This window comes from Anomaloglossus baeobatrachus, chromosome 5 (assembly GCF_048569485.1).
Source record: "Anomaloglossus baeobatrachus isolate aAnoBae1 chromosome 5, aAnoBae1.hap1, whole genome shotgun sequence".
NCBI classification, from domain to species: domain Eukaryota; kingdom Metazoa; phylum Chordata; class Amphibia; order Anura; family Aromobatidae; genus Anomaloglossus; species Anomaloglossus baeobatrachus.
Window position 1 is genome coordinate 395200052 of NC_134357.1, and position 15867 is coordinate 395215918.

Consider the following 15867-nt stretch of genomic DNA (forward strand, 5'->3'; position numbering starts at 1 on the left):
ATCATTCAAACTGGCCATATACTGTATGTTCAATGACAAAGGCCTAAAGGGGAGTTTTCTTTCTTGGAATATTCTACTTCTGGTCATGCGCGCTACACCAGTTTGAAGCTGGGACACGTACTCCCGGCTTCATAGTGTACATGACTGGAAGTCCGGGGACTTCTGATAATGCGCACTGAGATGAAAACCATCATTTGCCATGGTGGCAGCAGAGAGGTGAGAGCGACCATGCCTCTGAAGCTGCGCATTCATTAACGTGCATACATGCTAAGGGGGCAACTAGCCAAGGGAAGTAATGCCTTTGCGACTAGTCATTGGCCTCATTAGCATATCATAAAGGATCTTTAGAAATACTTTTTCTAAAGATCTCTTTATCTATGCTACTACAGGCTGGGAATGCTAGGCAGGGATTAGAAATATGCACGCAGAACCGCTCTTGGTTCTGGGTGCATACAGGACCTGACAGGTTCCCTTTAAAAGGATATGTCACTGGGTTATGTAATATAGGGACGTAGGGGGTATATACAGTGCCTTGCGAAAGTATTCGGCCCCCTTGAATTTTCAACCTTTTCCCACATTTCAGGCTTTAAACATAAAAATAAAAAATTTAATTTTATGGTGAAGAATCAACAACATGTGGGACACAATTGTGAAGGTGAATGATATTTATTGCTTATTTTAAATGTTTGTAAAAAATAAAAAAACTGAAAATTGGGGTGTGGAATATTATTAGGCCCCTTTACTTTCCCTGCAGCAAACTCACTCCAAAAGTTCATTGAGGACCTCTGAATGATCCAATGTTGTCCTAAATGACTGATGATAAATATAAGCCACCTGTGTGTAATCAAGTCTCCGTATAAATGCACCTGCTCTGTGATAGTCTCAGTGTTCTGTTTAAAGCACAGAAAGCATCATGAAAACCAAGGAACACAATAGGCAGGTCTGTGATACTGTTGTGGAGAAATTTAAAGCCGGATTTGGTTCCAAAAAGATTTCCAAAACTTTAAACATCCCAATAAGCACTGTGCAAGCGATCATATTGAAATGGAAGGAGTATCATACCACTGCAATTCTACCAAGACCTGGCCGTCCCTCAAAAATTTCATGTCAAACAAGGAGAAGACTGATTAGAGATGCAGCCAAGAGGCCCATGATCACTCTGGATGAACTTTAGAGATCTCCAGCTGAGGTAGGAGAGTCTGTCCATAGGACAACAATCAGTTGTACACTGCACAAATCTGGCGTTTATGGAAGAGTGGCAAGAAGAAAGCCATTTCTGAAGGATATCCATAAAAAGTGTTGTTTAAAGTTTGCCACAATCCACCTGGGAGACACACCAAACATGTGGAAGGAGGTGCTCTGGTCAAATGAAACCAAAATCGGACTAATGGGTCACAATGTCAAACGATATGTTTGGCGTAAAAGCAACACAGCTCATCACCCTGAACACACCATCCCCACTGTCAAACATGGTGGTGGCAGCATCGTGGTTTGGGCCTGCTTTTCTTCAGCAAATGATCAATGATACCAAACATAAAGCAAAATCTACAATGGAATGGTTCACAAATAAACGTATCCGGGTGTTCGAATGGTCAAGTCAAAGTCCAGACCTGAATCCAATCGAGAATCTGTGGAAAGAGCTGAAAACTGCTGTTCACAAACGCTCTCCATGGAACCTAACTCGGCTCCAGCTATTTGCAAAGGAAGAATGGGCAAGAATTTCAGTCTCTCGATGTGCAAAACTGATAGAGACACACCCCAAGCGACTTGCAGCTGTAATCGCTGCAAAAGGTGGCGCTACAAAGTATTAACTTAAAGGAGGCGAATAATATTGCACACCCTAATTTTCATTTTTTTAATTTTTACAAATTGTCTCTCCAGGAAAGGGGACAAACTCTAGCGCAGCGCCACCTATTGGAAGTAGCAATCCTAAAAGTCAAATGTGGATTTTTAACAATCTTTTGCATATGACTTAGGATTTATGCCAGATCAGAATCCCAATTTGGAGGCACGGTGTTTCGGGGTGCTTGCCCCTCGTTAGTGCAAAGTATGGGGTGTCTGATCAGGCTCATGAGAAGCTATGTGGGGACCACGGGGGAACACTATTCTCCTTAAGGAGACTTTTCAAGCCAGTCTGGCTGACTTATAGCTGTAATGCCCCTCTGGGAAATATTCAAATTGTCTCTACAGGGAAGAAGAGAAACTCTAGCGCAGCGCCACCTATTGGAAGTAGCGATCCTAAAAGTCAAAAGTGGATTTTTAACAATCCTTTGCATATGACTTAGGATTTATGCCAGATCAGAATCCCAATTTGCAGGCATGATGTTCCGGGGTGCTTGCCCCTCGTCAGTGCAAAGTATGGGGTGTCTGATCCGGCTCATGAGAAGCTATAAAAATTTAAAATAAGCAATAAATTTCGTTCACCTTCACAATTCTGTCCCACTTGTTGTTGATTCTTCACCATAAAATTTTATTTTTTTATGTTTATGTTTAAAGCCTGAAATGTGGGTAAGGGTTAAAAAATTAAAGGGGGCTGAATACTTTCGCAAGTCACTGTATATAGCATGAGGTAGGGGGTGAGACACTGATTGCAGGGATGTGCTACTTATTAGGCTGTGTGCTGTTGTTTCAATATAATTCGTGTTTTATCACTACCAGACTATGTACCCACGTGAGACCTGGTCCAACCATGCCCACAGCACTGATATGCAGCTCACTGTCAGTTGACAATGTACAGAAAGCTGTAATGTGGGCGGGGTTACATTTCTGAGCATGTCTACATTTCTACATCTAGAAACTCTGATTGTATCACAACTGCTGCAGCCAAGCTCTTTTGATACATCATGATGCTCTTAGCTGAGGTAGCAAAAAACCTGCTGACAGATTCCCATTAAGAAAGAATACTGTAGACCTAAACCATCAAATTAGCAGTCGGTCAGTATTCAAAGGCTATGTTCCCACACTAAGAAAACACAGAGGATTTCTGCTACGTATTCGCTTGCAGAAATTCTGCTGCATTTTTGAAAATATCATGCTCCTGCTGAGAAATACATCCATAGTGTAAATTGACAAGAGCTGCGGGTTTGAGATGTAGGTGGGAGTTTCACTCTTTGCCAGCAAAAGGGTAAAATATACACTCCAAAGTCATACTGATAGGGAATTTAGATTGTGAGCCCCAATGGGGACAGTGATAATCATGTCTCTAATGTGCTATGGAATTAATAAGTGAGTAATATAAATATACAAATAAATCACAAACACAATTTTTATCACAGTGGAATATAGTTGCTGCAGTTATCACTGCCGGAGATTGGCTATTGGAGATCTGCAGTAAATAGGTTCCGTGAGATCATTCTTTGTGAGATTTCTCTTGATGAATGAAATTGGTGGATATTTTCATTCTTGATCATTTTTAGAGCAATATATAGGTCCAGCTTAAGGCCATGTGCGCACCAGAAAATTGAATTTTCTTAAAAAAAATTCTGGAACCCTCTGAAAGATTCCCGCATTTGTGGCAGAAATTCGCACGCAAATTCCGCATGCGGTTTTACCGCGGGATGTTGCGGAATTGATGCGGATTTTCTGCTGTTTTTACGCAGGTTGGTCCATGGGGGTTTTTACCAATAATTAATGGCAAAACCGCTAGGATCTGCAGAAAAGAAGTGACATTAACATTAATTCCACAGCGGAAATTCCGCGGGTAAATCCGCAGGGACAAAAAACGCAGTGTGCGCACAGCATTTTTTTATCCCCATAGATTTTGCTGGAGAAGGACTGCAGAGATGTTAGACACATTTTCGGCAGCATTTCTGCAGCGAAATGCGCGGCAATTCCTCGGGTAATTCCGCAGCGTGCACACAGGGCCTAAAAGCAATCGTTCACCAGGCTTTTGCTACCACAACTGACAGCAGCATGATACCAGCAATGAATCGCTTACTGAGCTACTTAGATAAAATCACTGTTTTAACTACTGCAACTTATTATTATTATTATTATTATTTATTTATAGAGCACCATTGATTCCATGGTGCTGTACATGAGAAGGGGTTACATACAAAATACATATACAAGTTACAGTAGACAGACTAGTACAGAGGGAAGAGGGCCCTGCCCTTGCGGGCTTACATTCTATAGGATTGTGGGGAGGAGACAGTACGTGGGGTGTAGATGGGGCGGCAGCTCCGCACGGTGGTGGGGCGGCACCTCCGCACGGTGGTGGGGCGGCAGCTCCGCACGGTGGTGGGGCGGCAGCTCCGCACGGTGTTGTCTAAATAATGAACACTCTAATTCCCTATGCCACTGATTGGCAGCTTTCTATGTACACTGTGCATAGGCAGAAAGCTACCAATCAGTGGTGGGGGCAGGGTTAAACAGAGCTCAAAAATATGGAGCGCTAAATGGCAGAAGGTTTTCTCGGCTTCGAGTGATAATTTCATGCTGATAAACTAGTGATTTTATCCAAACAGCCAAGTAAACGGAACAGCAGTATGCATGCTTGAGCCATAAGTCCCCCCACTCCGGCTATAAGGTGGTTGTTCCCTCACTGATCTCGCTTTTTTAACCTAGCCTTTAGATGATAACGTAGGTTAGGGTGACACGGGTCACTTGGCCAAATTTCGGGTTGTGCCCCTGTTACAGTACAACGTAATTCAGGTGAATGGGGTCACACTGCAACTCCAAGGATACCTTGACTGCAGCAAACAAATCATAAAAAGTCAGAAAGCAGTTGGCTATTTTTCTGTCTTACCCCATTCACCAGCATACCATCACGATGTAGAAGCACATAGCAATATTTCATCCCGCCACCAATGTCACCACCAAAGTCGTAGAGTAGTCCCAGTCTTCACCTCACCGGAATATCTTCTTAACCACCATCTATGAAGGCTGTCTAGAACTTTACAGATATACGCAGTTGTATATTTATGTGGGTCTGCCATTAGTTTCCATGGTAAACAGACAAATAAAAGTATGTAATCTTTTTTCTGCATAGTCAATGAGGCTTTTCAATACAACTGAGTCGATGAAAGGGCAACGAATATTGACCAAACATATAGAAAGAGAACTCTCTTAGCATATGTCTCGCTAAAGAAAATCAGAAAGGTTCTCCAGCATCCATGTAAAAACAAGAGACTCGTTTATTTGGGCTCCAAGACAGAAAATACATCACGTCTTTCTCAATTGCACAAAGGCCATTGTTCAGGCTGATATGTGGTGTATTTTCTGTCATTGAGCCCAAATGAAGAAATTTCCTGTTCTTACATGGCTGCTGGCAAACCCTTTTCCCTCCAGGCTTTGGGGACTTGGGCTGTCGGCACGTGTATCCCAGCATATATTTGCCCTTGACCTGATTGTGCGGCCCGGCTGTTGTGTTTTTGTGGCTTGCTAATGACACGCACACATTAGACATAGCGTAAAAAGAATTAACCCTGGCTTATGACCCCCAGCATTGTGTAAATCTAGTAAAACAAATAGATAAAAAAGATTATTAACGCACTAATTACACATCAGATCACATATAAGACCAGACTAATTGATGAATTTGTTATTATAAGGGCTATTTTCAGTCACAGTGTGATCTGACAAAAGAGCAGATCGCATGTGGACCAATGTTAGTCTACAGGGCCGTGCACAAATCTCCGGGCCCCCCAAAAATTGTAGAAACTCCAAGTGGCCTTCGTAAATCGCTATGCAAGTCAACAGGGCCGTAGAAAAATATCAGACCGCACTCGGATGACATCTAGGTGCGGTCCGATTTTCACAGAGTGCCAGAATAGAGAATATAGAGAATTTATATACAGTATATCATAGTGTGATTAGCATACTGGATCCAATTTTCTTGGATGAGGAAAAAAACACTTGTCTGACCCTAGCCCAAGAGGTACTTTGCACACTACGACATCGCAAGCCGATGCTGCGATGCCGAGCGCGATATCATTGTGATAGCTGCTGTACCGAATATTATTGCTGCGGCAGCTTCACATGCAGTCCCCTGCCGTGCGACGTTGCTCTGGCCGGCGACCCGCCTCCTTACTAAGGGGGCGGGTCGTGCGGCGTCACTGCGACGTCCCACGGCAGGCGGCCAATAGGAGCGGAGGGGCGGAGATGAGCGGGATGTAAACATCCCGCCCACCTCCTTCCTTCCGCATATCCGACGGGAGCCGTGGTGATGCCGGTAGGAGATGTTCCTCGCTCCTGCGCCTTCACACACAGCGATGTGTGCTGCCGCTGGAGCGAAGAAAAACATCGTACCGTCGCAGCAGCGTAATTATGGAATTCGCCGACTCTACACCGATGATACGATTACGACGCTTTTGCGCTCGTTAATCATATCATCTAGGATTTACACACTACGATGTCGAGAGCGACGCAGGACGTGCGTCACTTTTGACATGACCCCACCGACATCACACCTGCGATGTCGTAGTGTGCAAAGTACCCCTAAGGCCCCCTTCACACATCCGTGAAAAACACTGACATTTTTCACAGACTCTGTTGAAGGTGCGTATGGCCATCTGTGGGCCGTGATTTTGACACACGTGTGTTCTCTGTGTGCTATCTGTGATAGCACACGGAGAGCAGGAACTTTTTACTCACCTGTCCCTGGCGCTGCTCTCTCCTGTGCTCCTGTCACCATCACTGCTACTTCTGGGTCCACAGTGCATTGAATATTCATGAGCATAATGAGCAGGCCTGAAAGTAAGTGACAGGAGAGCCGAAGACAACATCACTGGAGACAGGTGAGTATATTTTATTTCAAAGACACGTGTTTTCTCCAGTACGTGTCACACTGATGTCATTTGCTGCCAGAGAACAACGGACTTGTCTCTGTGTGGAACACTCATTGATTTTAATGGGTCTGCATATCTCCGGTACGTATAAAACTGGACGTCATACGTGTCCACATGAGACATTTCCATGTTAGAAAATCCTACGTTAATGCTTCCCTTTGAGTATATCCACAAAGGGTGTAATTTTAGCAGAAAAAGAATCTGTTGCGGATTTTGGATTAAATCCATGACATGAGTACAGTCTTAATTTCTTGCAGATTTCACTCCGTTCACTGTAAAGGGTGAAATCTGCTAATGAAAATCCAGAATAAATTAATGCCCTATGAATTTTCAGATTATTCCAACATATAGGCCTCCGTCCCACATCTATACCGTGGGTGCAGCGCATAAAAACCGCAACAGCTCTCTGTAATAGTTGGTGGTTCCCGTCCCTCAGGTCGCCGCTGGGTATCAAAACGTCATCTCAAACGCTACGTCTGAATACATCCTTATGGATTTCACCGTATTTGGAATAATTTTTCTATTGAACGAATACCAATGTAATGTTCTGATTGGAGAAACATAGCACAGAGCCTGCCGGCCCTGCTATATACAGCATTTCTCCGAACAGATTGCATAGCAGGTTGAAAACAGACTTGAAGTTCCCATGAACATCCCCTCCCCCCTCATTCCCACCCCCATCACTTCAATCAGCAAATCAACCGAACTGACTATTCCTGTGAAAACTGAACTCCGCTATACTGAGAAATGGCTGCATGTCGATACGCGAGGCTAACGTACAGGGCTCCGCAACCAGCGACACCCCCCATTAATGCCCGCATGAATAACTTATACAATTGACATATTTAGACTGGTTTGTTTACTAGAATAGAACTGGTATTTATTGTACGGGTTAAATTATATGCCTTGCCCCCATTTTCATGTTGCCACTTGCAATGTGGAGCTATTATTAAGGCCTTTAGTGGTGCAGAATGTGAGGCTGAGTATGGAGGGCCTATCCTACTCTGTTACTAACCAACTGCGTGGGCAGCAAGGACTGTCACTGTGCGCCTGCAACACATGGGAGAAAGAGATTTAACCTTTTCTAGGCAAAATATCCAGTTATAACAAACGTCCTTATGGACCAAAGCTAGGATGGATGCGTAGATTTTCTGCCTATAATTAGGACAGGATCACACAGTGCTGGATCTCTATATAATGTACAGTGATCTCCTGATTGTAGATTATCAGGACAGGATCACACAGTGCTGGATCTCTATAAAATGTAAAGTGATCTCCTGATTGTAGATTATCAGGACAGGATCACACAGTGCTGGATCTCTATATAATGTACAGTGATCTCCTGAATATAGATTATCAGGACAGGATCACACAGTGCAGGATCTCTATATAATGTACAGTGATCTCCTGAATATAGATTATCAGGACAGGATCACACAGTGCTGGATCTCTATATAATATAAAGTGATCTCCTGATTGTAGATTATCAGGACAGGATCACACAGTGCTGGATCTCTATATAATGTACAGTGATCTCCTGAATATAGATTATCAGGACAGCATCACACAGTGCAGGATCTCTATATAATGTACAGTGATCTCCTGAATATAGATTATCAGGACAGGATCACACAGTGCTGGATCTCTATAAAATGTAAAGTGATCTCCTGATTGTAGATTATCAGGACAGGATCACACAGTGCTGGATCTCTATATAATGTACAGTGATCTCCTGAATATAGATTATCAGGACAGGATCACACAGTGCAGGATCTCTATATAATGTACAGTGATCTCCTGAATATAGATTATCAGGACAGGATCACACAGTGCTGGATCTCTATATAATATAAAGTGATCTCCTGATTGTAGATTATCAGGACAGGATCACACAGTGCTGGATCTCTATATAATGTACAGTGATCTCCTGAATATAGATTATCAGGACAGCATCACACAGTGCAGGATCTCTATATAATGTACAGTGATCTCCTGAATATAGATTATCAGGACAGGATCACACAGTGCTGGATCTCTATATAATTTACAGTAATCTCCTGACTAGATTATCAGGACAGGATCACACAGTGCTGGATCTCTATATAATGTACAGTGATCTTCTGACTGTAGATTATCAGGACATGATCACACAGTGCTGGATCTCTATATAATGTACTGTGATCACCTAATTGTAGATTATCAGGACAGGATCACACAGTGCTGGATCTCTATATAATGTACAGTGATCCCCTAATTGTAGATTATCAGGACAGGATCACACAGAGCTGGATCTCTATATAATGTACAGTGATCTCCTGACTATAGATTATCAGCACAGTGCAGGATCTCTATATAATGTACAGTGATCTCCTGAATATAGATTATCAGGACAGGATCACACAGTGCTGGATCTCTATAAAATGTAAAGTGATCTCCTGATTGTAGATTATCAGGACAGGATCACACAGTGCTGGATCTCTATATAATGTACAGTGATCTCCTGAATATAGATTATCAGGACAGGATCACACAGTGCTAGATCTCTATATATTATAAAGTGATCTCCTGATTGTAGATTATCAGGACAGGATCACACAGTGCTGGATCTCTATATAATGTACAGTGATCTCCTGAATATAGATTATCAGGACAGGACCACACAGTGCAGGATCTCTATATAATGTACTGTGATCACCTAATTGTAGATTATCAGGACAGGATCACACAGTGCTGGATCTCTATATAATGTACAGTGATCCCCTAATTGTAGATTATCAGGACAGGATCACACAGAGCTGGATCTCTATATAATGTACAGTGATCTCCTGACTATAGATTATCAGCACAGTGCAGGATCTCTATATAATGTACAGTGATCTCCTGAATATAGATTATCAGGACAGGATCACACAGTGCTGGATCTCTATATATTGTACATGGATCTGCTGAATGAAGATTGTCAGGACAGGATCACACAGTGCTGCATCTCTATATAATGTACATGGATCTGCTGAATGAAGATTGTCAGGACAGGATCACACAGTGCTGGATCTCTATATATTGTACATGGATCTGCTGAATGAAGATTGTCAGGACAGGATCACACAGTGCTGGATCTCTATATATTGTACATGGATCTGCTGAATGAAGATTGTCAGGACAGGATCACACAGTGCTGGATCTCTATATATTGTACATGGATCTGCTGAATGAAGATTGTCAGGACAGGATCACACAGTGCTGGATCTCCATATATTGTACATGGATCTGCTGAATGAATATTGTCAGGACAGGATCACACAGTGCTGGATCTCTATATATTGTACATGGATCTGCTGAATGAAGATTGTCAGGACAGGATCGCACACTGCTTTGCTCTGGGGTGATGTAGCAATGTTGATCTGATGTTTATGAGCACAGTATAGCCTTTATAATGAGATATCAGTAGCACATTTCTGTACATGCTATCATTGGGTGTGGCGAATATTATAGACTGTGACATGCCAGGGCACACATTACAGGTACATATTTGTGTTTCACAACTGATGATCAGACATTGGTATAGATTAAGGTATAAGGACATTGCCAAATAAGTGTTGTGAGGCTGCATGCGGGATGTACATTGATACGAGTTCTCATGATCCTTCTTTTCTCTTCCATCAGAATTAGCGTTGGATGATTTTATACTGACCCACACCCTATTTATCCCGACAGAAGAGCTCCTGATCCAGTTACAACAATAATATCCTTCCAGTGTTGCCTATAGTTAAATGTTTACATGCTGGTGACTAATGTATATTGTATACTATGGTGTATTTCTGCCCATGTGCTCATATATTATACATATACCAGGTCATTTGTTGTTTGGTGCACATCATTTTTTATTATCAGGTTACTAACGAACTGTAATATGAAGAATGATGTGCATCTTGGGTGGATGTTTTTCTACAATTATTTTGCACATTGAAAAAAGCTTGGTGATAACCAATATGGTTGCCATTAGAGTTCACACTGAGACTTGTAGAATTTTCTTAGACCTGGAATATGTAGCGAGGGCTTGTGACGTTAAGTGTCCACTTTTTTACCTTATGTTACGCCCCCTGTTTCGCTGAATATTCAGGGGTTTTTTTTGTTTGTTTGTTTTATTTAAATCCGTCCATTTTGTTCCAGAGATATGGGACTTTTTATTTTCAGTTTTATTTTTATGGTATTTAACAACGGTGTGTTGCTTAGAGGATAAGGCTATGTGCCTATGGGACAGTGTACCCGTGGACTTTGCCGCAGGTTTCCCGCAGCTGTTCCCTGGAATCCGCAGCTTTCCATTGCTGCAGGATTCGTGCATTTTTGTTGCGGTAAACCTGCGGAACAAGTGCGGAAATACCTGCGGAAGTCCCGGCCTGTATCTCCATAGTGGAAAGGCGGGACATCCGCAGAAATTCCTGTATGAATAATTGACATGCAGTTACGTGCGGCTGCGGGAAATCCGCAGCATGTTCCGCAGCCGCATATACCGCAGCATTGATACAGCACTCCCCAAATCCCATAGGATAACATTGGGAGTGTCTGTACTTGCGCAAACCTGCAGGTTTTCCATAGCAAAATCCGCAGGCACGTTGTCCCGTGGGCACTTAGCCTAATACTGCAGGGCAACCAAAAGACTCGCCTCCAGAGAATATTAGCCGACACCCCCTTGTACAGACCATAAAAATTAGCACTGAATATATATGGAACCGAATCATAGATTTTAAAAAGGAAAAAGCTGAATACTCAGGAGAGAACTGGAATAAAATAAGAGCAAAAAATAGCCACATTTGACCTGGTATGAAGAATGAGCACGGCACTTCTGTTTGTGGTGCCCAAGTAGGATCCAATCCCTTGGTATGGTATGAAAGAGAGACTTGGCACTCAGATTGCTGAACAAAAGCTGTGATTTTTTATTTTGAAATCCTTACAAAGTGAACAGAGCATAGACGTATCGGTGCTAATACCTCGGACCTTCATCAATATGCATGTTGGAGTTCACTTGTGGCTAAAGGGGGCTTTACACGCAATGACATATCTAACGATCACGGAATTCGTGACGCATATCCGGCGTCGTTAGCGATGTCGTTGCGTGTAACAGCTCCAAGCGAGTGTTAACGATGAAAAATACTCACCTTATCGTTGATCGTTGATACGTCGTTCAAATCCCGAATGTCGTTGCTGCTTTTGGACGTAGGTTGTTCGTCGTTCCTGAGGCAGCACACATTGCTAAGTGTGACACCCCAGGAACGACGAACAACAGCTCACCTGCGTCCTCTGGCAACAAGGTGGGCGTGTCGTTATTGTGGCTGCTCTCCGACCCTCCGCTTTTATTGGACGGCTGCTGTGTGACTTCGCTGTGACAGCGCACGAACCTCCCCCTTAGAAAGGAGGCGGTTCGCCGGCCACAGCAACGTCGCTAGGCAGGTAAGTCTGTGTGACGGGTCCGAGCGATGTTGTACGCCACGGGCAGCGATTTGCCCATGACGCACAACCGACGGGGGCCGGTGCTTTCACCAGCGACATAGCTAGCAATGTCGCTGCGTGTAAAGCAGCCTTTAGTTTTATAGACGCTGATAAGGAGCCTGCAGTGTCCACTGCTGAAGCTGCCCTGACACAGTGCTGAACACAGCAGACTCCTTATCAGCGTCTATAAAACTAAGCCACAAGGGGACGCCAGCATGCACAATGATGAAGGTCCGAGGTATTGGGACCGAAACGTCAAAAAAGACTGTACACTGTAACTGTGTTACCCTAATTAAAGGAATCTTTTGTGTTTCAAACTATCGAGTGCAAAATTCTTTATTCTATATGGACATGGAGTAGGATCCGATCTGAGCACCGGTTATAACCCCAGGAGTGCCGTATTACTATTTTGTAACTCCATATAACTGTTTGGATTCGGTCACCTGAATAATTAAAAAATAATAAAGAAAATAGAAATAAAATAGGGAATAGAGCAGGAGTGGTATACTTACAGAGTCTTACGTGCAGTTGTAACACTACTTCCGGGGTCACTCATTACTCTCATACATTTTCACTACTCTCCCCTCCCACTGGCAGTCCCAGCATCTTTGATTGGTTGCAGTCAGACTGCGCCCCCACCCTGTGTGACAGTGTGTGAGATTGCTTGGAATCACACATCCTGTCTGCATCACTACAGTATGTAAATATAAATAAATAAATTGATGTAGGGTCCCCCCATATTCTGACTCCACATAAAGTTATTATTGTGTAAAGGCTACTTTTTCTTTATCGTTCCTATGGGAGACCCAGACATTGGGTGTATAGCTTCTGCCTCCGGAGGACACACAAAGTACTACACTAAAAAGTGTAGCTCCTCCCTCTGAGCATATATACACCCCCTGGATAACCAAATATAGCCAGTTCAATGCTTTGTGTTCAGGAGGCATACATCCACACATGCATTCTCATCTGATTTTTGATTTTTGGAAAGAGTTTGAAGAAAAGCGGGTCCAAGCCTGGACTCCCGGCATGTCCCTTCTCACCCCACTGTGTCGGCGGTGTTGTTAAGGTTGATTTCAGGGCTGGAGCCTTACATGCCGCGCTCCTTCACCATCCCTCGGGCTCTGGCTTGAAGTGGGAGCCAGCACGGTTCTCCCTGCCTTGCAGGAGACCGTTCTCCATCCGCAGCCCTTCAGGATCCTGCCGGACGGAGCACTCATCCCCAGGGACTTGAAACCCTGCGTCTCACAAGCTAAGTATCTGAGACGTTATTTTCGGGGGTCCCTTGTACTTTATTGTTGGGGAGAGTGGGCTGTGTATCTATTCTGACATTTCCGGCCGGTTCTCTGGTTTTCGCCTGAGAACCGCGCTGATGGTGCCTGCGCGCTGGCCGCATCGTTAAATTTAGGTCCCGGCTTCGCCTGAGGCCTAGTTTCGATTTCACTGCCCCTGCATGTCAATCATGCAGAGGGACAGTGCGGCTCCACCCAGCGGCCGTTCGGCACAGGGGAGGGACACTCCTCTCTGAGGAAATGTTCCCTCCCCTGTAAATCTCCTTGGCCCTCCAGTTCCCGCTCTCAGAGTAGGCCCCGCCCCCTCTCCTCGCTCCGGCGCCATTTTACCAGAGCGATCGGCGCTGGCTGCAGCATCTCTCTGGGGGTCCGGGCTGTGGGATCTGGAGGGCACACAAACGGTCTGGTAAGCCACAACCTCCGGTTGTGGACCTGCTTATATACTCTCTGGGGGTCATTCTGGCTCAGAGCCCCCACTTCAGCAGCATGTCTCACACAAGGAGCAAGGCTGCAAGGCTGTACGCAATATGCACTGCATGTAAGCTCGTGCTGCCTGAACCGAGCACATATCCACATTGTGATGCCTGCTCTAACCTGGCAATGCCTCAGCCTGGTATCGCACCCACAGTGGTCCCTCCGGCTGCTCCGGCTCCGGTGGCTGAACCCCCGGCTTGGGTAGAATCCTTCTCTAGGTCAATCTCCCAGTCTTTTGCCGACTCCATGGGACAGCTGTCCCGGACTTTGCTGACCATGCATCAGCCCCCTTCACAAGGCGCCTCTGCTGCTAGGGTTCTCTCAGCGGAGCTCACAGAGGATTCTTCATCTGGTCCCAGACCCCGTCCTCCTAAAAGGAGGCGCAGGGCTCCCTCTCCTTCCCCGTCCCGTGGCTCTGATTCACGAGCTGACTCGCAGGACGAGGAGGATGCCTTTACTGGGGGCTCGGACGCTACCTCTATGTGCCCCATTGATCTGTCCGAAAGTGACGCAGATGTTAGTGATTTGATTGCGTCCATTAATTCTGTACTGGACCTCAATCCGCCAGTATCAGAGGAGCAACCCTCTCTTGCAGAAAAGCACCAGTTTACCTTGCCTAAGAGAACAAGGAGTGTGTTCTTTAACCACTCCAGTTTTCAGGCCACTGTGACCAACCCTAGGGCCTGTCCTGACAAACGCTTCCCAAAGCGTGGTTCTGATGACCGTTTTCCCTTTCCACCAGAGGTGGTCAAGGAGTGGGCTCATTCACCAAAGGTAGACCCTCCGGTGTCTAGACTCTCAGCCCGGACAGTTGTATCAGTGGCTGATGGCACCTCACTTAAGGATTCCACTGACCGCCAGGTTGACCTTCTGGCCAAATCTGTATATGAGGCGGCAGGGGCCTCGTTCTCCCCATCTTTTGCAGCAGTGTGGGCTCTCAAAGCCATCTCTGCTTCTCTAGAGGAGATGCATTCCCTCACCAGGGACTCTATGCCCGAAATGGTTGCCTTAACTTCCCAGGCTTCAGCCTTTTCATCCTATGCCATGTCTGCCATGCTGGAGGCTTCTCACCGCACTGCGGTGGCTTCGGCTAATTCCCTCGCTATCCGCAGGATCTTGTGGCTTCGAAAGTGGAAGGCAGACGCTTCTTCAAAGAAGTACCTTGCTGGGCTCCCTTTTGCTGGGTCCAGGCTGTTCGGTGAACAACTGGATGAAATTATTAAGGAAGCTACTGGCGGGAAGAGTACTTCCATGCCACAAACTAAAACCAGGAAACCTGTCCAGGGCAGGAACCAGTCGAGGTTTCGTTCTTTTCGTTCCTCCAACTGGTCGTCCTCTAAGCCCTCGGCCTCGTCCACTAACTCAAAAAGAAGAGAGTTCCGGCACACTGTGCTGTTTCCCAGAATAAGGAAGATACAAAATTCAAGTAGTTTTAATCTGTTTTTGCTTTATTGGAAAAAATGTTGTGCTGTACATGAGTAGAAAATCCGCCAGGACGTTTCGGCCCTAGGCCTTCATCAGGTCGGACAATCTGACCATGTCGAGCAAAGATCCGTAATTAAGAGGAAAAAAAGAAGAAGATCCTTATCTCCTTGACACATTATCCCTAACAGGATTTGATCCAGCCTCCTGCAGCAACTGATCTGCTACTGCTACCAGTATAAACAATTGACTTTACCTAGTGTCCCTTTACTGGAAGTTTCACTATAGACTTATTATTGCTATTGGTAACAGCAGTACATTTTAAGGTGGCCGTGTCAGTGTAAATCTAACCTGTGGTTTACGGATCTGGATCCATAGCAACAATCAGGCTTTTAGCCTCAATA

At 44.8% G+C, this 15867-nt stretch overlaps 1 protein-coding gene across 4 annotated transcripts in view; it reads left to right on the forward strand.

Moving 5' to 3' along the window:
- The window catches only part of RAPGEFL1 (Rap guanine nucleotide exchange factor like 1), a 136486-nt gene that overhangs the window by 15108 nt on the left and 105511 nt on the right, over positions 1-15867 (forward strand). For all 4 annotated transcript variants that reach the window (XM_075350148.1, XM_075350149.1, XM_075350147.1 and 1 more), the window contains one exon: positions 10452-10530. In XM_075350148.1, the coding sequence (XP_075206263.1) occupies positions 10452-10530 (79 nt within the window). The remainder of the gene's footprint in view (positions 1-10451; positions 10531-15867) is intronic.